The 26,643-nt window shown below is 41.3% G+C and overlaps 1 protein-coding gene across 2 annotated transcripts in view; it reads right to left on the bottom strand.

Annotated features, from left to right (window-relative positions):
• Positions 1-6,222, bottom strand: part of ATXN10 (ataxin 10) — a 100,278-nt gene extending 94,056 nt beyond the window's left edge. The window contains exon 1 of one of the 2 annotated variants that reach the window (XM_021393134.1): positions 6,038-6,222. In XM_021393134.1, coding sequence (XP_021248809.1) covers positions 6,038-6,171 — 134 coding nt within the window. In that variant the 5' untranslated portion in view covers positions 6,172-6,222. Of the gene's footprint in view, positions 1-164; positions 1,958-6,037 lie in introns of those variants that run through there. The other variant, XM_021393140.1, reaches the window with a different exon arrangement.

The following is a 26,643-nucleotide window of genomic DNA, read 5'->3' as shown; positions in this document are numbered from 1 at the left end:
GAGGGCAACTCCCTCATGTTTCTTTCCTTGCCTATCTCTACTAAAAAGCTTGTAGTCCTATACTGTGGCGTTCCAGATCTGCGATTCATCCCACCATGTTCCCATTATAGTGATTGGGTCATAGTTTTCTAATTGAACTATGGTTTCCAACTCCTCCTACTTACTTCTCACGCTGCATGCATTGGTGTAGAGGCACTTCAGCTGGACTGTCCTTCTTCAAGGCGCCCTTCCTTACTCCTTGAGAGGATTCTGAGTTTTTTCCCTGCTGCGTCTTAAAGTGACAGTGTTCCCTGACACTTCTATGTCACTCAGAAGAACACCCCCTTTCCCCCAACAAATCTAGGTTAGAGCTCTGTTAATCAGCCCAGCCAGCTTGCTGCCCTGAATATTCATGCCCGATGTGGTCAGTTGCATCCCACCTGATGTCAACACACATGGTCTCCCAAAAGTACATCTGAGATCATGGAAGCCAAAGCTGTGAGCATGGCACCAGCCCCACAATCAATCATTCACCTGATCTGTCCAATTCCCTCTTCTCAGCTCCCAGTCTCCAACTGGGAGGACAGAGAATGCTCCCTCCACTCCCAGTCCCTTCAACATCTTTCTGAAGGACATAAAGACTCTCCTTAGTATTTTGTAGTCTTTTTATTGCAGCCTTATATGACCAAATTGAAAGAGCAAAAATGGGCAGTAGTCCTTCACCTTCACCATGCCCAGTAGCATCTTCTGGGTATCATGAATGATGGCCCCCAGCAGGCAGCAAACCACTCTAGAGAGTTTGTGTGGATGGCAAACAGACGCCTCAATGCCTCTCAGTGCAGAGTCCCCAGCTGTTAACATTCTTTGCCTTTTTTTGGTAGCACTGGTTCTAACATGCATCTTTAGCTGGACCAAATTTATGCAGCTGTCCCTTCCTGAGTCCTGACTGCTACCCACACCCTCTCCTCTTTCCAGGCCTAGTGCCCCATATCTGTTGCTTTAGGGCACTTTGAGGGCAAGGGGGAAACACCTCCTTCTGCTCCAAGCAGAGACAAGGGCCCAGGCTCCTTCTTCTTTTCTGTTATTGTGGTCTGTCTCCTCAAGACTTGCTTGCTTCTTCCCCTTGCATGGACTTAGGGCATGGCTGTTGGTCTGCCTGTCACTGTAGAGCACCACATGTCCATCTGTCTCTCCAGTTCCTGGATACTGTGCAACCTGGTGACTTCTTCATGCAACCTGGCCACTTGTTCAAAAAGTTAATTGAGCCAGGCACACATGCTCTTTCACTCCTCAGGCGGTCTGAGTGCACACATCAGATCTGGAAGGTTGTGGGCCCCCACTCCAGGTTCCTGCCTCAACCTGGCCACTGTGGTGGGTGGTTACTGTTTTTGTTTCAGGAGAAGGCTGATTCCTGCTGCTCCCAAAACAATGCATCCTATCCCACCTTGCCCTCCCTGCTCTGGTCATTCACACTCACTGGGACTGCCTTTGTACCTGTGGGGACCACACTGCTGCTCCTCACCCTGTCCACACCTCCTCAGCCACACCCTTGAGGGCTGGGGGCTACTGGCAGCTCCCAGCAGCTCACTCCTTACCTTGGGGGCTCCTCAATTGCAAGAGGAGCACACCATGATCTCTCACTGTGGGACAGAACACACCTGCACTAGAGCTAATTGTTTCCGTCAGTCCACTCTGCCTACTTCATCAGACAAATACCCCAACACAATAAGTGCTATGCCACTACTTAGGCTTAGGAAAAGAACAGTACAAAATCCAAAGCACAGAAACAATTGTGCAAATTGACAACAAAGATGCTGTACTATGCCCAGCATGTCCATTCACCAGATTCCCAAGACCAGCACGCACAGCTGTCACACAGACATGCACATTTCCCAAGTACAGCTATTCACATACTCTCCCCTGATTTTATGTTCAAGGTGAGGGCAATGCACTAAAACCATTGATAACTCAATTTTGATACAACATGCTAAGAAAAGAAGCCACACCTGAGAGCGCTTATTGAACATTCCTGTACAATACCATAAATTTGTTCGTGCAATACTTCTAACTAGAGTAAAGAAGAAAAGGGAAACGCAGATGCAACTTCCCTGAAGCTTAAGCAGACTTGTAGCATATCTAAGATCAAACAGTGAGGTTCTAAGTTATTAGATGTAAGGTTGAGAAATCTCTCTTGAGAAAGTAAGATACAACGGTAAGTAATATTGTGTTCACACATAACTCTCTTCCTAAAGAGCATTAAAAGTTCTTGGTCAAACAAGGTGATACAGTATTACCTGTGCTCTACCCATCCTTTATCAAAACTGATCACACTTCCACATATCAAACCACATCCACAAATACAGTATAGTTAAATATATAACTATATATAAATATAAATATAGTCAAATTACTAAAACATCAGATTATAGATCTCCAGGAAATACACATTTTATACTAGCACCTCACAATATATCAGGACCAATGCACTAACACAATCTCCAGCTACTTAATAGAAACAAAAGAAAACAACACACTCTCGGTGAGAAATATCTATAGGGGAGAAAAAAGCTACATTTCTCAGAGGAGTGAAAATGAAGGGACATAAACAAAGTGACACAAAGAAGAACAAGAGAAGATACTCATAGAGAAAATGGTAGCGCTTATACAACCAGAAAGCAGTTCTGGAATTTGGTTTTAAAAAACAAGAAAAAATATTCACAGGACTCAAACCTTCCACCTGCAGTAAGCGCTGCAGCTCCTGCCATTTCAACACAGATATGCATACCACTGAAAGATTTAGTGGCTAACAAGCCACCATGCACACAGCAAATGTACGCAGACATGAGCCTGGCAAAGGATAACCCACTGGGCCATGTCTTCTCTATTAAGAAACCATGTTTTCTCTGTACAGCAAAGACGTCACACAGAACTTAAAAACAACACTGACATTATTCTATCACAGGAAAACTCTCAGTCTGATTCTATGATTGCAGTTTGCTTTACATATGTCTATGCCATGAGTTGATATCACTTCAAATTGGTCCTCTCCAGAGTCAATCTCAAAATGAACAAATCAGTGGTCAGTGCAAGACATGCACTAGCATACAACATTCAATTACTTTAACTGGTAAAACAGATTTACTAAAAGGTAAAGCAAAAAAAGATGCAAGTACTTCTGTGTGTGTTCTAGCAACTCTACTGTTGAAAGAACACCTTAAAGTCATTCTGATGCTGGGAAAGTTTCTACTCTACTCTTGTTAGAGTGATGTAGTAGAATGATAGTTCGAAGCAGATACTGAATCACAAAGGTATCAAGCTACTGTGAAAACTTTAATATTAGGTTCAGAGAGAAAAATATCATTCAATTAATATAGTGTAAGAGTTGAGATGTTCCAGTAAAACACAGAGATTAAATTTTTGCCTAACTTAACAGAGTAAAAATGACATACACAAGGAAGTGCCTGTCTTCACTGTAAACACAGAAGTAGATGTGGATTTTCACATATCAGCAAGGAGAGACAGCCCTCCAAATCTCTCTCTTATACATTATGAAAGAAATCAAGCCAGATGTTTCTGTGCAGAAGTCAAATCTCTTTCTACAACAGAAATGAAAAACTTATGTGAACATGTAAAAGTTCTCCTGAACAAAGAAGTAATGATTTAAAGGCTGTTCAGTAAAGTAGGTAATATTTAAATTTTCTCAAAATATGACTCTTGCACTTAAAACTTTTACAGATCGTTGCAGTTTCAGGGTGTGCCTCAAAGACATTTCAATTAAAATCATCTCTCTGGACATAAAACTTAATTCTCAAACTAGTGAGGAGAGCAGGAAATGTTTAGCTGACATTAAAGAATCAGTCAAGAGTGATTTCAGGTAACTGTTACAGAGCAATCCTTACCATCATTGTTGTTTTTTTAAATATTCCTCTTTCCATATCTTTCTTGCCAAAGATTTACATAAAGATATAAACAGCAGCTACAAATATTTAAAGTCTACTTTTGAAAAGGAAAATATTTCCCTTCCATAACCTCTTCCTAATCTTTAAGTATTAACCTACACAATTAGCAATGAGTCCATTCAGTAGCTTTTATCTGAAAAGAGACCTTTTGTGGTAAACAAACCTTGAAATTCATTCAGAACTGCTCTGTCGATATTCCAAAAACTTCCGTTTCCTGCATTTTATTCCTTAAGACAGACCTTCACAATTTGCTGCTCCCACTTGTCATTTTTTTCAGCATCAAGTAAAACATGCTGCAGGAACACCAAAAGAAGCAGAAGCCCAGCCTTCAGACATGAATAATTTCTTGTTACGTCAAAATAGCATGTTAGAACTCAGCTATCCATGCTGAAAGAAAGATTACTGTCACCCCTTATGTGACCCAAATGCTTGATTGTTAAAAAAGAAACCACACAAGATGACATCCTATTGAACACGGATTTAAAAATATTAATGCAACTCCATTCAAAAGACCAGACCTCCAAAAATCATGCTACTTCTTGGGATTCTCTATTTCTACTCTCTGCTTTAGGAACTCTACACATTTCTTGCCCTGAAGTATTTATCTTCCTGGGAGCACAGTATCGCTCGGAATAGAATAAAGCTATTTTCTTCCATGCTCAAAGGCACTTGAAATCTCAATTGAAGCACGTGGGAAACTTGAGTTCAGCTAAATTCCACATAACTTAATTATTTTAGCCCTATTTTGCTAATCTTATTTACTTCTGAATTACAGAACACTACCACTCCCTTTTCACTTTTTTTTTTTTTTTTTTGTTACCACAAGCACTGCAGATTTATCAATTGCATAATGGCAAAATAATTATCACTGAATGTCACAAGTTAAATATCAAGCGCTCACTAGGTTGTTTCTTCTGGTTCAATAGCACTGAGAACATTATCTTCCACAGCTGGCCAACTTTGGAAGTTGCTCTCCTGTTCATTCTGTCATGTCCTATGGGCTGTAAACTCACACTACACCCTCCTCCTCTCAGAAGGGCAATTACACTCTCTTCTACTTCACCACCTATACACAAAGAACTTTGGTTACTGTGGGGATATCTACTGCTCTGTCAAAGCTGGTTGCAGAAATGTCAGAGATGGAGGCAAGAAACAGAGAAAGTATCAGTGTGTAAACCTAACATTTGCACAGGTCCTTCGGCCTCCCCAGAGAAAAAGAAAGCCAGAAAGATTTCTCCTGTACACACAAGGGAGTACTTACGAGTATATCCCTTCCAAACGTGAGTTTAATTAACCAACACAGAACTGGGAGTTAATAACAATACAATTTTATGCTAAGAAAGATCAAACTTCCTAAATGTTATAATCTTCAGCTACTGTTACAAGGACAGAACATGAGCTTCCCATGAACCTATCCTGCCTCCTACCTTCCAGGAAAAGCTAACAACGTCACAGTCACAGCTGAACCTCTGCATGTCCAAAGCACTTTGCTACGTTACTGCAGACATCCATCCCTGACCTTGCAGAACAGGTACACTCCACATCAGCCCCTTACTTTCTTCAGCAACTATACGTTCTATTCTTCCTGTCTTCTAGTTACTGAGGCTAATCCCCCTTTCACACAAGCTTGTTCTGTTGCGCAGCACGGAGGCCGACAGACCACCCTCATCCCAAAGGCTTTACTTGGACTGCAGCAGCACAGCATGAAACCACCACACGTGGGCGTTATCCACATGAACTCACTTCTTGCCTAGCAGGGCAACTGCTGCCACCTGCCCCATACCCAGAGGACCCGTGGGAGGTCACCCCACGGACCTCTGCCCCCCAGGAGACCGCAGACCCCTCCCAAGCGAGCCACAGTGCCCCAGGGAAGGCGGAGCCTAAATAACAGGAATAAGCGAATCTCAGCCACCAGTGGCCGCTTTCCAAGGCCTCCTTCGCTGCGCCTGCCGTAGAGGCGAGCACGTCAAACTCAACACAGAGCTCGCAAGAGGCAACAAGCACCGCTGGCAGCTGCAGGGACCACCCAGGCCCGGCAGCACGGCCGGAGCTCCCTCCCCCGGCGCACGTGGCCGCAGGCGGGCCCTCCTCCACGCTACCTGGGCTGCGCCTCTCGGAACAGGCCCGTCAGTGCCTGTACGCTCTCCAGGCGGGTCGGGGGCTCAGCCGCCATGAATCGCCTAAACCGCGCCGCCGCCTCAGGCAGCGATCCCGCTCTCGCCGCCGCCGCCATCGCGTGCCCCGGCACGGCCCAGCTCCGCCCCCGCCGCGCGGAAATGGCGGCGGGCCGTCTCTGTGGGCGGATGTGCGGTGCGTTCCGTGGCACAGGGGCGGCTCAGGTCCTGCGTTGCTCAAGGGGTGCTGTTTTTCCCTCATTTCGCTGCTTTTCGCGTTTTCTGTCTGTGGCGGAACGTCCGCTGGGCTGGCCCACGGGGCAAAATGGTTACTTTGGGCCGTGCTCCTCAAAACATTGCCTTTTCCTCAGAAATACCCTTGACAAGCTCGCTGTAGGCATATCTTCCCGTTTAGTTTTCCTTCGTGGGTCCCCAGGGGCCCTCAGGGCCATCTTTTGACTCTCTGCGCAGCCGGAAAGGTAAATGCTTGCCATGTGCTACAAAAACGTTTCCAAATTGTTTTCCTCCCTCTCTTCCCATCTTCTTTCACAGATCCCTGCCTCTAAATGGTCCAAACAGATATATATATATCTATATATATATCATCTTTTGTATATATATATATATACAAAAGGTTAACATATTTTTATTGGGATAAGAAAGCTTTTGGTGAATACAAAAACTATTTGTAGCCAAATACTATGGAAGGCCTCACTAGACAGGAACCAATCTTAGTTCCCCAGCGATATTTCAAGGGATCTGAAAATAGTACTTCAGAAAGAAGGTGTGATACAAAAAAGCATGGGTTATTCGTTTCTCGCCATTCACATCTGGTGGTGAATGGAGTTAAATAAAGCTGGTGGCAGGTCACGAGTTGTGTTCCCCAGGGGATGGTGTTGGCGCCTCTCCCATTCAGTATGTTTACTGATCACCTGGATGAAGGCATGGAATACATCCTCACTAAGTTTGCAGATGTCACCAAATTGGAAGGAAGTGTTGATCTGCCTAGGGGTAGGAAGGCCCTGCAGCGGGTTCTGGACAGGCTGGATTGCTGGGCTGAGGCCAAGGGGATGAAGTTCAACAAGACCAAGTTCTGGATCCTGTACTTTGGCAGCAATAACCCCAGACAACACTACAGGCTTGGAGCAGAGTGGCTGGAAGACTGCATGGAAGAAGTTAGCCTTCTGGAAGAAATTGACCTTCTAGAAGAAATGGACCTGGGGGTGTTAGTCAGTGTTTGTGTGAACATGACCCAGTGATGTGCTCGGGTGGCCAAGAAGGCCAGTGGCATCCGGGCTTGTGTCAGAAATAGTGTTGCCATCAGGAGCAGGGAGGTGATCATCCCTCTGTACTCAGCTCCTGTGAGGCTGCACTGTGTTCAGTGCAGTTTCAGGCCCCTCGCTTCAAGAAAGACATCAAGGCCCTGGAGCATATCCAGAGAAGGACAGCAAAGCTGGTGAGGGGTCTGGAGCACGAGTCTTCTGAGGAGTGGCTGAGGGAACTGGGATTGTTTAGTCTGGAGAACAGGAGGCTCAGGGGAGACTTATAGCTCACTACAGCTACGTGAAAGGAAATTGTGGCGAGGTGGGTGTTGGCCTCTTCTCCCATAGGACTAGAGAGAATGGCCACGAGTTGCACCAGAGGAGATTCCATTTGGACATCAGGAAAATTTCTCATCAGAAAGAGTGGTCAGGCACTGGAACTGGCTGCCCAGGAAGATGGTTGAGTCACTGTCCCTGGAGGTGTTAAAGAAATGTTTAGATGTTGTACTGAGGGACATGGTTTAGTGGGGAAATCTTGGTGGTAGATGGACCGTTGGACTGGATGATCTTAGAGGTCTTTTCCAACCTTGATGATTCTATGATTCTATACTTTTAGGGAAGGGGCATAGTTTGGCCAGCAGTCCAGTTTTATTCACCATCATTGCCTTTCACTTACCATTTTGCCTGTTTTTTACAAAACATAAATCTTATAAGCAACAAATTTTTGTTCACACCTTATAAACATTTCTGTTCAGGGATTCTTTTTCAATGACATTTGATGTTTTAATGTGAAAGTTAATGAGCTTTTACTCCATTAAGTATATAGGTTCATAGTAACTGATGAATTACATTGCAAAATATTGCAGTTCAAATAGCTGAGAATACCGACTACACCATAGTAGTCCAAAGCATCAAGATGGGGAATTACTGTAAAAAGAGTTCAGATTGCCTGTTTTGTCAAATGCTTCCACAATCAGTATTAATGATGATTACTTGTGGATCCATGTGAAAATAGTTTTGCGTATGTATTTGATCTCTCTGGAGTTTTTTTCTGCATTAAATTGCCACAGTGGTTTTCATCTTCCTCCTTTTAGTCTTTCTGTGCTTTAAATCACCATCAACACCATGATCTGACCTACTTTTTTTATAAGGCTATGCAAACCTTGAGTTAGGACTCCCAGCAAGAAATTTTGGAGTCTCAGGGATGTCAGTTCTGTAATTTAGTAATTTTTATGTGATTACTCACAGGTGTTATTTCTTGAACTCACCTTTACTACTGACAGTTTTTACACTTGATTTTTTTAAGATTAATTTGTAGCCTCTAAATGCGAAGTCACATAACATTTCACTTATTTTCAGTATCTGAGCTCAAAACTGATCAGTGGTCTTTTCAGTTTAGTTCTGAGCTATTGAATTGAGCAAAAGGAGACCAAAGTAATCATTTAAGATCTTTCCATTGTTTTCTATTTGTTTTAATTAGGAAGGCATCTAGCAGCTATATTACATAATAGGCCTGTGCTGAGGCTGATTCTGTGCAATCAGACAGGTCCCCGAAAAATCCAGTCTTTCCCTGAAAGAGCTTACAGTCTAAATAATGTTAGTTTGCCTTAGCACAGATTTAAAGAACTACCAGAAGGAAAACAATCCACCCAAAGCTGGCTATGCTACCTGAGAACAAAACAATACAAGTCCTACGTTTAAGAATTCTGTATGAAATTAAGATTAGAACTGTCTTTTGAGGCACTGACGTTTGAAGCTGGACAATGAGAAGGAACTGTCGCAGCTAAGACTCTGGAGGGAGACAGTTCCTCTGGTTCCACAAATGGTAGCTCTGCAGGATGGTCATAACAAAGCAGGTCACAGACTTTGAATCCTCATGTCCCAAATGCTGAGAGATGGTCATTCATTTTAATAAAAACGTGTACATTAGCTTAGTCTTTTTTACTGAAGGTACTTCCATCAGAAAATAAAATGTGTACTCTGGAAAAAGTTACTTTACACTAAAGAAACAAATCTCTCAGCATGTTTTCTTTCCGGCACAAACATTAATTTTCTGTATCTTATTCAGGCCTGTATTAGATTTAGTATGTATTTGGCCACAGAGCTTTGAAGCTGTAGACCAAAGCTTTTATTTTTGGTCTGGTATTTAATAGCATCCAGTGAAACTGATTGATGCATTTAGGAAAATGCTTTTGATTAGGCTTTGTTGCTGAGCAGTGAATTCCACTGCAGATTCACCATGCGGTGCCATGGAACATACCCACATTGAGAACCTCAGTTTCCCACTTACATGAGGCAAATTATGGAAGTTGGCTTAGGAACTTCAAACATTACAATGTTTAGAAGCACACCTAATAGCGGATAGAACTATCTTAACAACCAGGGGTGGAACAAAAACAGCTTTTATGTTTTTTGGGGGGTACTTGAAAGTAATGAAGAATCTATAGGAAATAGATTCTGCAGACTGTCTTAATCCCAGAAATAGTTATTGCTGTCCCAAACCAAAAACTCAAAAGTTTATTTGGCTTCAGATGAGATATCACACATATGTACGAGGGCCATAAAAGAGTGGCTCCATTTGATGTTGAGATGTATGTGTCACTCATTTGTTGTATAATAGCACAAATCAATTTAATCCTTCATGAATAAGAGATCTGTGTAGAAAAAAGCCTGCTACATCCTGGAGGAGATGTTCAAAGCACTTGCCATTTGTCACAGAAATGAATGGTGTAAATAGGAATGAATTTTATCTTCTGTTACAGTTCTCAGGCTCTGAGTCACTGCAGATACGCTTGTCTCATTTGTTTGATGCAGTCCAGCTTCCAAAGCGAATAAGGAACTTCCTAACACTTATCTTCACAAAGTTTTTATATCGTATCTGCATGGAGTGTTTCCATCAGGATCAGCATTGCCATCATCCTGCTGGGCAACTGTAGAAGCATACGGGAGGACAAACACTTGCCCTATTCAACGAATAGAGAGATGCTACTTAGAATATCTGTTAACCAAAATATAGTTCTGTGACAGCCTGAGGAATTTTCACTTCATTCATGGACCAGATAATTTATATAATGTACAGTTTGACTTTACATTTTGGTCTGATACAGCAAGAAACACTGCTAAATTGCGGGAGGGTTGATGCTAAGTGGAAGGAGACTCCATGTACTCTAACTTACAGAATGCTGCAATTTTCTGTAGGGACATAGATTGTCATACACACCAACAGAGTCTGTGTCAGCCTGTGTCCAGCTCTGTGTCCATCATCTCTAAAGTTCTCCATCACCCTGATGTTAAACAATGAGGTTATCAACAAGGAAACACTCAGGGAAGAATGATTTTTTTTCTCCAGTTTCCTATGGCTTTGTCCTTCTCAACAGCTCCCTCAGAGGACGGAGGAAAATCCAGTTCTGCTCTGCCACCTGCTCTCTTTCCCCCTTTCCACCCCGATCTGCTTCCTGCTGCTCTGCCCACACCTTGCCAACAGGTCACATTCCACACATTGCACAGCTGCGGCCTCTCCCGCACTGAGCAGAAAATACCTTTGGCTGCTTGATAGCAAATGCTAGCTGCTAACAAGGTCCTCTCGCCTCCTTTCTTTATGCTGTCTCCAGGCTTTCTTGTCTGCTACACAATCTCTTCTGTCCAGCCCATTTTGATTTAGTGGTGACAAGAAGCAATTCTCATGCCACCAAGGAGCAAGCAAAGCAAAAATTATGGCCAGGGTGGTGTATTCTTCTGTTCAGCAATTTATTCTCATGGATAGAGAATCTCCCAGGGCTTCAGGAAAAAAAAAATCAATTCTCACGGTTTAATGCCTGTAGGAAAGGATGGGGATGTTCCAGGCAGTACGCAATGCAGGGAAGGACCTCTCCCTCTGCAGGGGAGGTTGTCATTAGCACTGATCATGAGAAAAAAGAACAGATGGATGTGGGGAAGGTGAGAGGAAGCTATGGGTTTACAGAAGGGCATGCATGGGGGTGGACTGGGCTGCACAGAGGCATAATATCAAGCAAGTTGCGAGCATTTTGTTTAAGGTTTTGCAGGAAAGGAGGATTCTCAAAAAAGACTCCAAAGGTGAGACCATGCAGTTACTATTTTCCTCTTGTGAACTTTTCAGCTATCCAATGCTATTTTAAGCTCTCAACTCTTGTGTGAAAATGCTGCCAAGAGCAGTGCTAAGTTTGAGAATTGTGCCATATAATATGGATTTCCTATACATATGTACAATTGGATCTAATCTCTCATGAAATTCTTGGCTTTTCCTGTGTTTTGACAGCAGCAGCAGTTTTTCTGGACTTAGTAGCCCAGACAGCTGAGCATGCAGCAAGTAGCTACGAAGTATTTGCACATGAATCTCTTGTGCTCTTACATTCAAGCCTGAGCTTGCCAGGCTTTTCTGCATACCCAGGGCACCTATGTGTCTCAGGCAGATAGCTCACCCAGAATCACAGCCTGTGTGTGCAGTAACACAGGCAAATTAAACCCAATGTGCTGGGGTCACATTATGTTCGCAGAGCTGCATGTGAGACACTTACCGCTTAGAGGCTGCAGAAGCCATCAGCATCTGTGCACAGCACCTCCAGAAGCCCTGTGAGCGATCCTGGAAATATGATTCTGATTCTGCTGATTGAGAAATTGAATTCACCTGCTGAACCTGCAACCAGTCCACTGCTGTTGGCTGTCCTGTAAAGATAGTGTTGGAGTGGTCAGAGTAGTTTCTGAAAATAGATTTTCTTCACAGAAAACATTAACAGATTTCCCTCTTACAGAATGGAAATAAACAAAAACCCTCTCAGCACCTGGCCACTGTCAGCGATTAAAGGCATGCACTCAGATATTTTCGAGGAACTTGCAAGTAAGGTAGTCCTCAAGAGTAGATATGTCATGTCTGGCTCTTTATGAATGGATGAGTGAAAGGAAATGCCCATCGGGAGTCCTGCACTACACAGTGCTGCTCCCATTTTTCAGTATCAGTGCACGTTGTCAGTGCTGAGAAATTTGCTGGAGGGAAAAGATAGGAGCTAGAAGAGCAAGGAACAACAACAACAACAAAAAACCACCAATATTGTGGCTCAGTGTATCTGTTATTTGGGGTTACTGCTAGTGACTGGCAGTGAAGTGTGTGATACCAAGCACATTTTTAACTGTGGAATTGGGCTCAACCCCCTCAAGGTCCATCCACAGACTGACATCTAGTGGAGGTAAAATGTGGGCTGCAGAACTGAAATTCTGATCATCTCTTCAGTCCTATAGGTTGAATGACCACGCCAAGTATGTATCGTCGATATTCAGTTTACTTCATTTATTAATTCAATTTATGAAATATAAAACAATTTATGAGTGTATCTATTAATCTTTATTGTAAACTAAAGTAGCAGGAGACAATTAAATTTACAGCATTTCACTTAGCCTACACAGACAGATTAGGATCTAAATAAATCCCATAAGAACAAGAATTTAGAAGGTTTCCCATAGTAACAGTACTTTACAAGCAGATGCTCTTTTTAAGGTAGGAGCAACAGGGCTAGGATTCACATGGTAGCTGTTAGGAAAAACATTTGATTTTGGAGCATTTCTGAAAGCCAGTCTTATATCACCTGTAAGAAATAGTACTTCAGAGGATTCTGCTGGTAATTCAGAAGTTGTCACATACATTCTTTATCTATCTCTCTAAAAGAGAAAGGAGAGCTATTAGACTGCTGGACAGATACAGAACAGAGAAATAAAAGGGTTCAAACATCAGTTCTCTGGAATCTTCTTTTGGGTTCTCTCTCAATTATTTAACGGTGAGAAAAGTTTAATATTATGAGAAAAGGGCAGAGATAACTAGTGAGTATTAATTTTGGTATAGTACTCTGAAGCACATAAAGATCTAGTTAAAAACCTCAGTTTTTACTAGTTTCTTAGAATTTGTATACATTGGCTTTTTTTTTTCCTTTGAGAGAAGCATACAACCAAAATTTTGTAAAAGGGAGCAATTATTGCTAAAGAAACATTTTCAGAAGAGCTGTGGATTTGGGGGTGTTTTACTGCCTTTAATTTGAAAACACAAGAGAAATCTGCTGAAACTTTTCTGTCGTCCTTGTGGACCTGAAAAGAAGAAAACCGTGTTTCTTTTAAACTAATATCCAGAGACTGTCCACAAAATGCATGTTATAATGAGGCTGAGAGGGATCTTTGATCCATTTTTTTCCCACAAGATTGCATCAGTAGACAAAGGTTAAGTGATCTATAGATTATTATTTTTTTTTATACCACCATCTTAACTTTCTTAAGCAGCCACAGATGTAAATTAAATCACATAGTTTCCTTTTGCATGTGCTGATCGTAAGATTCAGCCACTGCAGGAGTCATTATATTTACATGACAGGATTCTGATTTTCTAAGTTAAAAAAAGAAACACAAAATGCACTCCTTAATGCCTGAGTATAATAATGCTATGGAACAGCTCACAGGTAGATAAAGGGAAGTTCTAACAGAGGGGGTTGTCCAGCTGTTCACCTGTGCAGAGTCCTCCAAAACTCATACAAATAAAACCGGCCCCCTGTATCTGTATCTATCTGCCACACATTATCCACTCACTAAATCCAGAATACATGTTTTTATTAGCCTCTTCTCACATCATTTACCAGCCTGATGGTACCTTAATAATGCTGCGAGCAGTTATTAAATAATATAAATTAATAATTAAAACAACTATTAACTATTAATACCATGCAAATACAGACATGTTCAAGACACTGTTGGGATGGGCGAACCTGCTTTTTGATCTGAGCAAGTGCTGATATTTGCTGAATACAAATACTAGTTTCACTGGAGGGTAAAAAAGAAAACACAGTGGTGAGTTGAAGGTGTAGCCTCACTTGGTAAGAACTTAGTCAAAATCTCCTGAACTGTTTTTCAACTAGAAGCTCCATCTTGTTTAATGTATCAAGCTAACATATACACTTGCCACCTACAATGCTATTTTCGCCTGCACATGCATGACTTCTGGATACAGACTGAAATTTCCCAAAATCATCATGCTCAACAAGGCAAAAGAGCAGTAAGCTACTCCTTAGGACAAAAGCAAGCAACAGAATCAGCTTTCATTAACAGGACAAAGGTTTCTAAGATGATAATGTTAGGCAAAGACTTGAGTATGGTGTGTGCCTTCATTCCTGAAGAAAGGAGTGCCTGCAAGTAGGAATCTATTATAAATCACATTTTTAGTGAGACTGGCAAAGCTGCATAACTCTGGCCTCAGGGAAACTGTCTAATTTGTCAGCTAAAATTCAGTCTCCTGATAGAAAACGAGTCCATTCATGCTTCGTGAAGACTAATTACCCATGGAAGGAATCTGTTCGGGGAACTGTCAGTAGTGATGTGGTGTGGCATAATCATTGGGCTGGAGATTCCACAGGGAGATCGAGTGAGTTTCCCTGCTTGTTGTGCCATGCCTTAGCCCCTTTCCCTCTTGGCTCTGTACGGCTGTGTCACTTCATGGCACAGTCAGTAGGATGTCCTGGGAGGGAAGTCTCCCAGTCTCCCCAGTAAAGTCTCTTGTTTTGCAGAGAAATTTGCTCTGAGTTCCTGGCTGTCCTCTCTGCCTCGAAGTGATGGAAGTTTGCTGCAGCTGGGATAGCCTGTAAGAGGCAAAAATTGCAAGAAATACTATGTTTTGTTAGACCATTGACAAGGCCCCCCTCAAAAAAACCCAAAAAAACAGATGAGCTCTCATGTGCCCAAGTCCTTCTCCAGACCTGCAACAGAAACTTCTTAAAACTCAGTTACTCACGTTTGAAGACAGTTGGAACATGAATAACGTACAGCAAATGTGATGTGCCAAAAATAACTGTGGGAAGAAGCACTACTTAAATTCTTAAGAACTTATTTGTGTAATCATTGACATACATTATGAACTGGAAAAACTCCAGCATTGGGTAAATTACCACAGATTTAACACTTTGTATATCAGAGAAGAATTTTACTTCTCTGCTGGACTAATGAAAGCAATTAGAAAGACTTTCAAGCTGCAGATCATAGTTTAATTCCATTCCGTAATGCTAGACACCGTGTGGATTTTTTTTCTTCTGAGAAATAATGCCCAGTCTCAAACTATCTACCTTTGTTATAGAAAGGCATGTTTAAAAAATACTGTTACAGAAAGATGTTTGTTGCAATTAAAAGTACAGTGCAGACTGTCTGAGTAAGGCTTACTTCAGCAGGGTGCTGCAGTCTGTGCAAGTCTGCAAGAAGCTGAGTATTCACCAAGGCTGGAAGGATTCATGACCTTACCATAATGCCCATGTTTAAGTTTCTTGAGGTATCAAGGCCTTCCTGTTCATTTTAACTCCATCAAATTTATGTATTTGTTCTATTAGAAGGCATCAACAACCAGTCTCTTCTCAGAGTGCGGTATAGAAAAGAGCATAATTGTCTGAAAAGAGGCCTATTAAGTGTTTGCTTTTAAGTCAAAGAACACTTTTGAAATATTAAATAAAGAGGGACTACAATATATAAGTCGCTCCAACTCATGTCATAATACTGATGCACATTAATGATTTACTTTGGGTTTTTACATCTGTTTGGTTTCATATTCAAAAAGTTGCATTGTTGCCTTAGTAACCCCAGTATCTCACACAATTAGCCTATTCTCCATCTAAAGTACACCCTCTTAAGGAAATTCATACAGGTTCTCATGAGGGCACTTTTACTTTTTTCCCCATTGTTTGCAAAGGAAGAAATAATGACTTGTTTTGTTCTGAATGGTCCATTTCTGTCTTTTTTTCCACCCCTCCCCTATCCCACTAATGATACCTGAGATTTAAACACAACCACAAACTCAACCACTGGGTTCACAGTTTAACAATATTCCCAGTCTTAAATTAGTTGTGCTGATTTAGTCCCACACTGATGCATCACTATATGCCTTGAAGAGCTTTTCTAAGAAATTCCTCTCCTTATTTTAGAGGATACTTTAATTCTCAACAGTCTAGCCTCTCATAAATTCATTTTAGCAAGAGCAATGTAGTTCTGCTCTGCTACGCTGGGATTTTACAGGGGCATCTTTAACTGGGGCATGTCTCAGCCCCTCTTACTGTCCAGGGCTTTCCCATTCAGTGCTGAGAAGAAGGGAGTGGACAAAACCCTACAGCATCCATCCACACAGCAGGTATAGCTCAGGCACAGCAGCCATGCGCTCACCCACAGTGCTATGCTAAAGTCAGAAAAGAACAAGAAGACTTGTTGAGCACTGTGGTTTACATGACAAATCAAAGTTTGCTCCAGATGTTGATTTTTTTAATTTTTTTTTTAATTAAGAGGATTTATTCATACTGATGTAAAAGAAATGAAAGAAAGAAATGCAAGCTTGAAGCAGGTTCAAAGCTCAATATTCTTTACTTGCCACATAATCTTTTCTCATCACTCATTGACCTCTGGCAAACAAAGAGTTGGGCTGACAGCAGCTTCCAGCTTCCTTTCTCAAGCCAAGTTTCTCAGAAATACCTTCTTTATAAACCTGTATTTTAACTTTTACAGGCACTCTGTCCAAAAATCTCTCTTCAAAACACCATTCTACTTGTTTTTTTCCATTTAAGATTCTTGCTAAGAGGACTTCACAGTGAGTTAGGTAGGTAGATTTTTAAAACATGAATAAAAGAGAAACATTCCACAGGAAGCAAAGCCAACTTGCTTATATAAAGAGGTGATTTTCTTGTTCTGTTTTGTTTCCTTTAATTTATAAAAATTTCTTCTTAATTCCTGTACGATTTCTCTGAGGGGAAAAATAACTCAGATCCCTACGTAACAATATAAGTAAGATTCCCATGAAGCAGAAAATATTGATCAATTTAATGATTAAACAAAAAGAGAATGTGTAAATGGCTGAGGGATCTATTAGGGAAACATATTAACTGCAGTTTATCAATATGTCTATCTTTGAATTCTTAATAATTCACTTAGATGAGATGCTAATGTGGACTGAGTTAGCTCTTGCTAACATTAAATGTGCAGAGAATAAGGTGCTTCTTTCCTATTTCAGTCGTTAAAAAAATAATCTCTGCAAAACTTTGTCTCATTTGTGAACATTTTTAAGTCTGCTGTCTTTGAGCTGATCGAGGTTTTCGAAATTGTGGACAATCTTAAAAATCTGAATTGTTCATTACAGTGAACCACCTTCAGCTGAGCACAGATGGAAAGCAAACTGCTTTGGAAATGGAAGTTGCTTGGGGATTTAGAAGCTCCCATTGGACTGATATAACGAAGAGCAAACTGCAACTACTGTGCACAGTTGCTGCTCCCCTCTTACTGTCTGCTCACTTCCTGAGCTCTGAGCATCAATGTATAGTCACTGAACTTTGGCTGGTTTGCTCTGCTAGTTAGATGGAAAACCCTTACATTATATATCAGGTTTGATTAATGAATATTATCACAAATTTCATCTCCTCCCCACATCAGTCTGTGAACTTATTGGAAAAAATACCAAGGTCTGCCCCTTTAACAAGTTCAGCACAAATACCAGCAGTGCAGTATTACGGCTGTTCCCATAGTGCTCCAGTAAGGACAGGAATAGCTTGCATCTCAGTTTGTATTCAATTTTGAGCCCTTTCCCTGGTGACCCTTAGCAGAGGTAGAACAAAAAGATGGTATGCATTCAAATATGATCAATACCTGCTGTTGGCATAGCACCAATCCATCTCCGGCAAACTTCCAGACAGGGAGGTGTTATTTGTACTGGGTGTTATGGAAGTGGTTAGAAGGCCATGACTGACTGTGAAGGATGCCTAAGAACAGGGGAATGTCTGTCTCAGGGAGTTTGGCTGTTACCAACAGGGTGAGATTTGAACCAATGGCCATCAAGCCAAGGGTTCTGCAGTTCATTAGTTGCTTCACATGCCAAGCCTCTCCATCCCACCATTTAAGATTCATCTTATTACAGAACACGTCTTTGTATCACACAGCAAAATGTTGCTGGCTGCAATGCATAGATATGTGTTAGCCAGCCTGAGGCAGTAGAAGAGCTTACAGGAGCCCATGGGTAAAACCAGGATATCGAGTTGTAACATCCTCCCTCGTGCATTATTTTCTCCTTGTTCCAGTTGGGAATTTTCTTGTCTACTACTCATATTAGGGGTACATTATCTTCTCCTCTATGAACGCTCAAAAATGATAGGAAAAAAGCAAAAATTGCACCAATTTATGACCACCTCCATGTTCCTCCCCTCCTACATCTCCAAAAGCGATCCCACAAAGCTCTCTCAGACAGCTCTGGCCACGCCTGCTGCTGCAAAACAGTTTCAATGCGTTCCTTTCAGAAGAGCAGAAGGATGTGAGAGGAAGCTGTAGCTGCATGTTAGCCAGCAGAAGCTTGACATGCAGTTTCCCTGATATCAGTTTGGAAACTGTGGAGTGGAGAAGGAAGGAGTTTCTGGTTGGTGTGCACATTTTCTCAGTTCAATTTAGCTGAAATACCACATACACATATGGTTCATCCTCAAAAATGCCACATCAGGCCCGAAGCCAATGCAAACATGAAGTCTGTCTTCTATATATAGAGTGAAAAATAAATAATAGTTCCAGATCACTCCAAATTAGAATGTGCATTGAAAGAGAGGGAGCAGTGAAATGAAGAGGGCTCTGATAGTAGTTGCAGAGTTATGCCAAATTTGGCCCTTAATAGGTTATGTTGTGGAAGGCACAGCTATTTTCTCTAGCTGTCATGCTTTACAGTTGATTGTGATACAAATAAAACATGCTCAAAAACAGTAGGCCAAAGATCTCAAAGTAATGTGCCATAATTCTTTAGGATAAGAATTTGCACAGGGCTTAGAGGAAATTAAAGTACATGTACACTGTGTAGTTTCAGGGAGAAAGCAAGACTTCATGCCCCACTCCAGTGTGAAACTTCCAGGCTTCATTCCAGGCAAAGATGTGGTAACAAATGTCACAATTCTTGTTGACTTTGTCTTTAGAATTTTGTAAAAGTCTGCAAAATTATCTTTCCGAAACTCAGCAGTTTGTAAGCAGATCAAACCTGACATTCAAACAGGCTGACATCTTGAAATCTATTTAGTTTTCTTGTGTCTTGAGATCCATTCATGGAAATAGCATGAATAAAAGTAAAACAAGAACTTTGCAAGAACCATTGCAACTGAAGTGGATTCAGAGCAGTGTTTGATCACAGCTAAAGTTAGGAAGAAGAAAAGAGAAAAATTAACTTTGTTTGCAGGTGGTAGGCCACTAAAATTAAATTAAAAATAAAAGAGACCATATAAATTAATAAATTATTCATGTCAGTTAGTTTTCCGAGCATAAACCCATGAAGTTTTCATTGAGAATAAAGGATCTTAGTCTGGCTTTCTGGCTGGATTCCAGATAAGGCAATTACATTGTGCCTACTTTAATTTCCCCTTCAGTTCAGCATGATATATGTGTCTTCCTCTCCAAAAACTGTTGTCTAACAAATCTAAAGCCTGCCACTTGTCTTTTGATGGTAGATAGTTTCAGGTTTTGTTACAAGATTCTTTATGCCCCTACACTATTAAGCTTCATATTTCTTAGCCTGATAGTACTAAAATATAGGGCTCAAGTCACAGTGTTGCTAAATCCTAATACTTCTAGTATTTTCATGCAATTAAATATTTTAATGCTTGAGCCATTCCACAAAAACACGGTTCAGTTCAACAGAGTTCAACCTCCCAAAGCTGCTGTGTGCTTTTATCATTAGTCAGGAAGCAAACTTCAGCCTGGCTATCTTCCACAGATAGGAACCTTAAATCTGAATGCTTCCCTGGGGGCTAGGGATTATCTGCATGTGACTTCACCTATCAGAGCAAGCTTGAAAACTCTTCAAAAGCAGCCAAAGGCTGTTCCTGCAGCTCCACCTTTTGGGAGCTGAGGAACAGCCAGATTGCTTGGACTGATTATTTCTTTACTAGAGAGGGACTTAACCTTGTTGTACTTGTGGGTGACATTCATGTCTAGAATATAAAGAATAAAGCACAATGGAGGTCTTAAAGAAGTGTAGCTTCCTTACAGAAAGCCCTGAAATGTGCTATGCTGGATACATTCTTCTCTGAGTAGTTCCTGAAGGTCACTCTGTATCAGTAAGGATCTAACCATCATAATGAAAAAGCTTTCATCTGGCCTTTCTGCTCAAGATTCACCTGAAATTATCATGGCAGATTCAAATGGGATGTACGTAGACCATATCAAATATAACAGCATGTAATCCATGCCAGTCCTGTCCTATTCTTGCACATTTAAGTTGAAGTTGATTTCTAACCCTCCATTTTCACATATAAGTGTGCTTGCAACCTAGAGACTTCATGCTGGAAGGTGCTGAGTTCTTTTCACACCTCTGGGTAATTTCTCTGCTCCAGCAAGAGCTCAGGTTGTGTGGTGCCTTTAAAAAGGGCCCAGTACACGGCAGGAAGACTGTCACGTCATATTGGTGGGATAAAGACATTTAAAACCTATGCAGAAAGAAACCTGGATACCAGGAGCTACCAGACATCTGGAATTGGACTACAGCACAAGTCTACCTTTGCTGGAAAAAAACACGGCTGTGTAGGAGGCTGCAGGAAGTCCTAGACCAAAGCCCACTGCACAGCGTGACACACTGCTTCTGCTGGGACCGCATTCAAGTCTGCAGTGAGATTCAAGATCAGAAGGTTCTGCAGCAGCCAAGAGCAACCTTTAGGAGAAGAGCATCCCCACAGAATAAATCTCCTCACTTGCTGGTTCCATAAAGTGGAAGGAAGAGTGAAAAAAAATTAATAACTCACAGATCAATAACATAAAGCCCTTTTTACCTCTTTTTATTATCCAGCCACAGGTTACATTGCTTTGACAATTATAAAACACACATTTGCCTTTCATCACTTTTTGTGTTCTAAACCTTGCCCCCAGACTCAGCCTCTGTTTCAGACTACTAAATATTATATGTGCACAGAAGCAGTTTGGTGCATATAATGACAGGCACGATTGTTAAATTGGTTTCCAGTGTCTTTCAGGCTGTGTCCCTGAAGAACGGCAATTAAACACTTGACAAACCACAAGGCTATGCTAATCCCGCTTCAAAACTCTCCGATGGTCAGGATGGCAGCCTGCCTTACTGCTCCACCAAGGGCTGAGAGACCCAGTGTTACTTCAACTCTCCTTAAAAATACTCTGCTTTTCCCTTCGGCTCCTGGTTCAAGTTTCAGCTGTAACATTCAGCCTCAGCTCACTCTTGCCAAGTAACAATCTCCCCTTTGTTTAGCTCTGCTACCTCATTTCTCTCTATTAGCCTTTAATCCCTGTCAGGGTTTCACCTTTGCAACGATGAGGTCACAGCTCATGTTGATTGGGAAAGGAAATCCTGATGATTGTTGCTGACAGAAAGCTGATAATGCTGGTTTTGGCAGCAATAAATTCTCAGTCTCTAAATGAAGACTAATCTTTGAGCCAGAAATCAGTTCTTTCAGTAGTTTTTTGGCCTCATTCACAAATATTTTCCCATGCTCAAGCTGATTGACCTTTGGAGCATTCGATGCACCTATGTTATTGTGCAGAACTGTTTTCTAGGGATCAAAATAAGCAGTCATCTATCAGTGAGAGGCAGGTGAAATTATGAAAAAAATTAATTATATTGTCCTCACTGGGAATACAGCTCTCAGAGCTCTCTGCAGCTTCTACAACTGTAAGCATAGAATTCGTATCTGCTGTTGTTCTGTTGGCATTTTTATTTCTTGAAGTGACTGTGTTGTCAGGACCAGTTTGATGTTTATTTTTTCATGGCAGAAGGGCATCGTGCAGGGCGGCCATGTTGCTGATCTGATGAGTGATTCAATAAAGTTCTTGACTATCCCTGAGCAATGCAGATGCTTCTTATACAACATCATAAACACTGTGTGATTCACACAGTGAATAACTTTTGTGTGATTCACCACTTAAATCAAGCATGGACATTGAATTGGCCCTTCTCATCTGCAGTTTCCATTATGTGCAACATCTGGGACCTCCTTCAAGAACATCTTGCCTGCAATGAGAAGCAGGAAGTTCTCCACTGAGGAATGGAGAAATGAAGAAGACTTCATTGGGAATCCAAAGCTGAAGAGCAAACAAAGTTGTCAATACCATAAAAAATTAGCTTCTGCATATTATGTTCTTCTCTCTGTTGCTTTTTCTGTTCTCCAAACCAGATTTTCCTTAGCATGTCGAAGGAGGTAATCTACTGTACTATATTATCTAACGTAGTCCACTCCTCGTGCATTACCTATATAAGGTAGCTTCAGCGCTCCCAAATGCAGCTTCTTTCTGCATTAATTCACTCCTGAGCAGCTGTGTCCAGGTTCAGTGCTCAATGAAAATGTGAAGCTGCTGGTTGAAAACTTCAGCTCGCTCTGCTCATCCAATCTGGCTTTTTTTTTTTTTCCCCTCTACAGCAGGCCATGCTCAGTCCTTTGATCAAAGTAACCCTGGACTTTGGTCTGAATGCAATTTGAACTTTACAAATTGGGTCTCCCTCAGCTAACAAAGTGGGCATTTTACTCCTTTTCCTGCTTGCAGCAACAAATTCCATGCTTCTGTACACAGCTGGTAGCATTTTAGGCAATCCCTATGTAATCTATTATAATTTTTTTCTTCCTTCCACAGTGTGTGGGTCTTCCAAATGGTGAAAATCAACCATTGCCTGACTATAATTCTCTTCAAATACAGGTTTCAGCAGAGCTCCCTATGGGAGCAATCCAGGTGCCTGAACACAGATGTGTCGTGTCATTGGGGATGATTTAGGCTAGCTGAGATGCCCACACAGGGCTATAGGAACTATGGAAGACACACGCCTTTCCAGAAGGGCAGCCAGAGCCAAGGCAGCTGTGATAGTCTCTAACATCTCAACTAATTTCAAACACCTGAATCATTCCTTCACCACCTCCAGGAGATTCCACACCATTAAAGGGGCAGATTGCTTCTGTGCTTGTTAGCTGAATGCACTACACAAGTTTGCCCCATACATTATCAAGTGTCAATAATGGATTATTTCATGATAGTATAGAAACCAGCACTTCAGTTCTGCACTGGGATTCCCACCCTTGCAAGGGCAAACATCAGTATGTTTGTACTATAAGCCTAATGTTTACAGGTAACTACTTCATCTGTCTTACACACATCTGCATATACCATATTTTTCCAGTCCTTTTGTCGACTTAGTCTGTTGGTCTCTGGGTTGAACTGCTTAGAGGAGAAATTGAAGCTTCCCTCTATTAATTATTTTGATTTTAGGATTATTTTCAATCTTGGTTTATTGAGAATTCTAGCATTTGCTACACTTCATTTGTGTGCAAGAGAAATTTCTCCATAGGTAAACTTGGCTGAACCAAGACTCCTGGCTGGATCTGCCTTATGCTCCCAGCCAAGAGCCCTTCTTCATGCATTAGCATCCCACTTTCTTTCAGGGATAGCTCAACAACAGCAACGAACACAATGGCCATGGGTCAGACCAAGGGTCTAGCTCTCCATCTTGGACGACAGAGTACAAAGCAGAAAAGGAGCTGTGTGTAAGGCTTGTGCATTACAAGCAGAGAAGGTTGCCTGGCTGACCCGGTTTCCATTACCTGACTTGGCTGAGTAAGACTGAATTTCCTTAATAACCAGAGTGTTTTCTGCAAGGCACTGGGCTGGACAGTGTATCCCTTGTTTCTGCCCTTCATCTGCGCGTCCTAGGATGTTGTTGAGATGAAGTACTGCATAAATGCATGGGTAAATACACTCCAGCATAGAAGTCAAACTCAACAAAATCACAGTATCATCTATCTCTTCTGCCCTCCCAGGTTATTCAGTTTACTGTTTTGTGCTGGCTCCTTCAGCATCTGGCCATTTCTGCTAGTATTGCACAACTTTATTTCAAAAGATTTAAACCTCAAACTAAAAATGAGCATACTAATATATCCTAAACAGCAGATGTGTGTATAGACACACTAATTGCTGATGAATAAAATCCAAGTATTTCTCCTGGACCAGATTAAACTTCCTTCTATGTATTGCAAACAGCTTTCTTTGCACATCTCTACAAACAGCTCTGAACAAGCACACTATCCTGCTTTTTCTTTTTACAGATCTGCTGCTAAGAAGGGACACATATTATGCTTTTAAAGTCATGTTTTTGGCATCCTGCAGTTTATACATCAATGTAACGTAAAAGCTAAAAAGAAAAAATGAACTAATCCAGCTACTGCTGAAACATATACCTAACCCAACCCAACTTGCATGCTGAATCCTACCAGAAGGAAAAGAGTAAGCAGCCTAAGAAATGGAAAACCTTCTAAGGAAGAAGAGTTGAGATTGCAAGTACAGTGCTACTATTCTGCAAAGCCTTTTAAAGCCATTTATACAACTATGACTGAGTAATTAATGTTACCACAAAGCTTTCTCCAGCTCCACACTGTATACATGATTCCCCTTTCAAAATGTAGTCATGTAAGCTAAAGTTTACCATCACAGCTCTGTTCTGCAGCAGCTAGATAACACACTTTTAATCTTTGGCAAGAGTTAGAGCTGAAGAGGACTCCTGCAACAGAACAGCCAGAATGCTACACCACAATTACATGACACAACATTGGGGACTGAGAACTGCCTTGGGTTTGGGAAATTTTATGTAAATAAAAGATTTCTCTTGAACAACAAAGAATTAATTTCGTCACTATGTTTACCCCACTGGCTGAAGGTGTTTCTCCATCAAAGGCCATTCTCCATTTCCCAGTTTACTTCTTTGCAGCACATGATGTGCTGCACCATACACCATGTGTTCTCTGCACACCATACATCCTCTATTCAAGAAAACCAAGGTGCTTTCAAGTAGCTTCGGAACCTGGTTTGGCCTGCCTCTGAATTTCCTGCAGAAATTGGGTACTCTGAAAGGATGGGGACAGGTTTAAAAATATATATAAATACCTGGGCTTTATAAACTAAGAGGCTGACAACATATATGTATTTTTTAAAGTGATTAATTGCTAGGAAGCACTAGATCAGTACCAGCTGGCTCACTGCTAGAGCTGGGACTTCCTTATCCCCAACACCTAGAAAAAAATTTTATGGCTTAGGAATGACAGATCCAAAAGGGGATAAAAAAACAAAGCCAGACCTTACCTAGTCTGTGGGTAAGAGGTTAAACTTTATTTCCTGTAGTGTCACCCAGGTTCCGTCGACTGATTGATAAAAGGTCCACATTTTGAATTGCACAGAGAACATAGCTGTGGTGGAAAATTGATGTCTGTGAGGCCAAAATACGGACAAATAAATTAGAGTCATCACAAGCATAAGTACAACAAACAATGTGTAACTTAATTCTATTGCAAAGCCAGGATATTTTTTCAAATTTGTTTTTAATCCCTGTGCTGTTGTTTGTAGCTCCTTTTTTGTGCTTATGCAATCTTTTAATTTAATGAGCTGTATACTGCGCTGCTAAATGCATCTGGGTTAAAACACCCTCCAGAGAAGAGAGATGTATTCATTTTTTAAATACAAAAAAAGACTTGGTTTACAGCACAAATGATGGAAGGTTAGCATTAGCCACAGTACTAGGACAGGGAAATGATATGCAGGTTTTGAAAAGACTTCTGAGTAGTAGAAGCTTCTGAAATTGGTGTTGAGAAGAAAAGCTGTTAGGAACATGTAACCAGTATCAGCTGTAGATACATCCTGCATCATATGTGTGAGCTGAGGCTTTCCACCAGTGGCAGATTAAGAGCTTCAGTGTGAACTGGTACAGAATTTTTGCCCTTTTGGTAGAATCCTAAGATTTTGATGGAAAAGATTCATTTTCATAAAAAGTGTCTGGTTTCAGGGGAAATGACAATTCTGTGTAAAAGTGTGAATGCCCAGCCCCCAAAATATTGAGGCTGAAATAGAAATGTTCAATTTTCACCACTCCAGCATAACACTGAGGAGCCAAAGTTTGTGTTCTATGCTTGAGAGAGCCCATGTTTCTCATCACAGACCATCCCCTCTCCAGAGGAGAGACATGTGGCATTATTTTGTGACTGACAGTCTGCAGAAGGAGCTCTGCTGTTTTGGAAGGATTATACGCTTTCCTTCTCCATAATCTCTTTCCAAAGAGGTACATTTCAAATATAATTAATTAAAAACCCGAATCATTGAAATTAATTTCAGTTGAGTTTAGTTATATGATTTAGATTTGGAAACCTCCGAAGGCTTTTATGGAAATGAACAATTTGGGAATTGTTCTGGCATTTTTGATCACAGGTGCACCTTGTCCCATTACCCTCTCTCTGGCAGCAGCCAGTACTGAGTAACTGAGGTGAGCACATGATGATTCTTCCCAACGATACTCTCCCATCCTCCAGG

This window comes from Numida meleagris, chromosome 1 (genome assembly GCF_002078875.1).
Source record: "Numida meleagris isolate 19003 breed g44 Domestic line chromosome 1, NumMel1.0, whole genome shotgun sequence".
Classification (NCBI taxonomy): Eukaryota; Metazoa; Chordata; class Aves; order Galliformes; family Numididae; genus Numida; species Numida meleagris.
The sequence above is the reverse complement of the archived record's forward strand: the minus strand, read 5'-3'. Positions and strand labels throughout refer to the sequence as shown.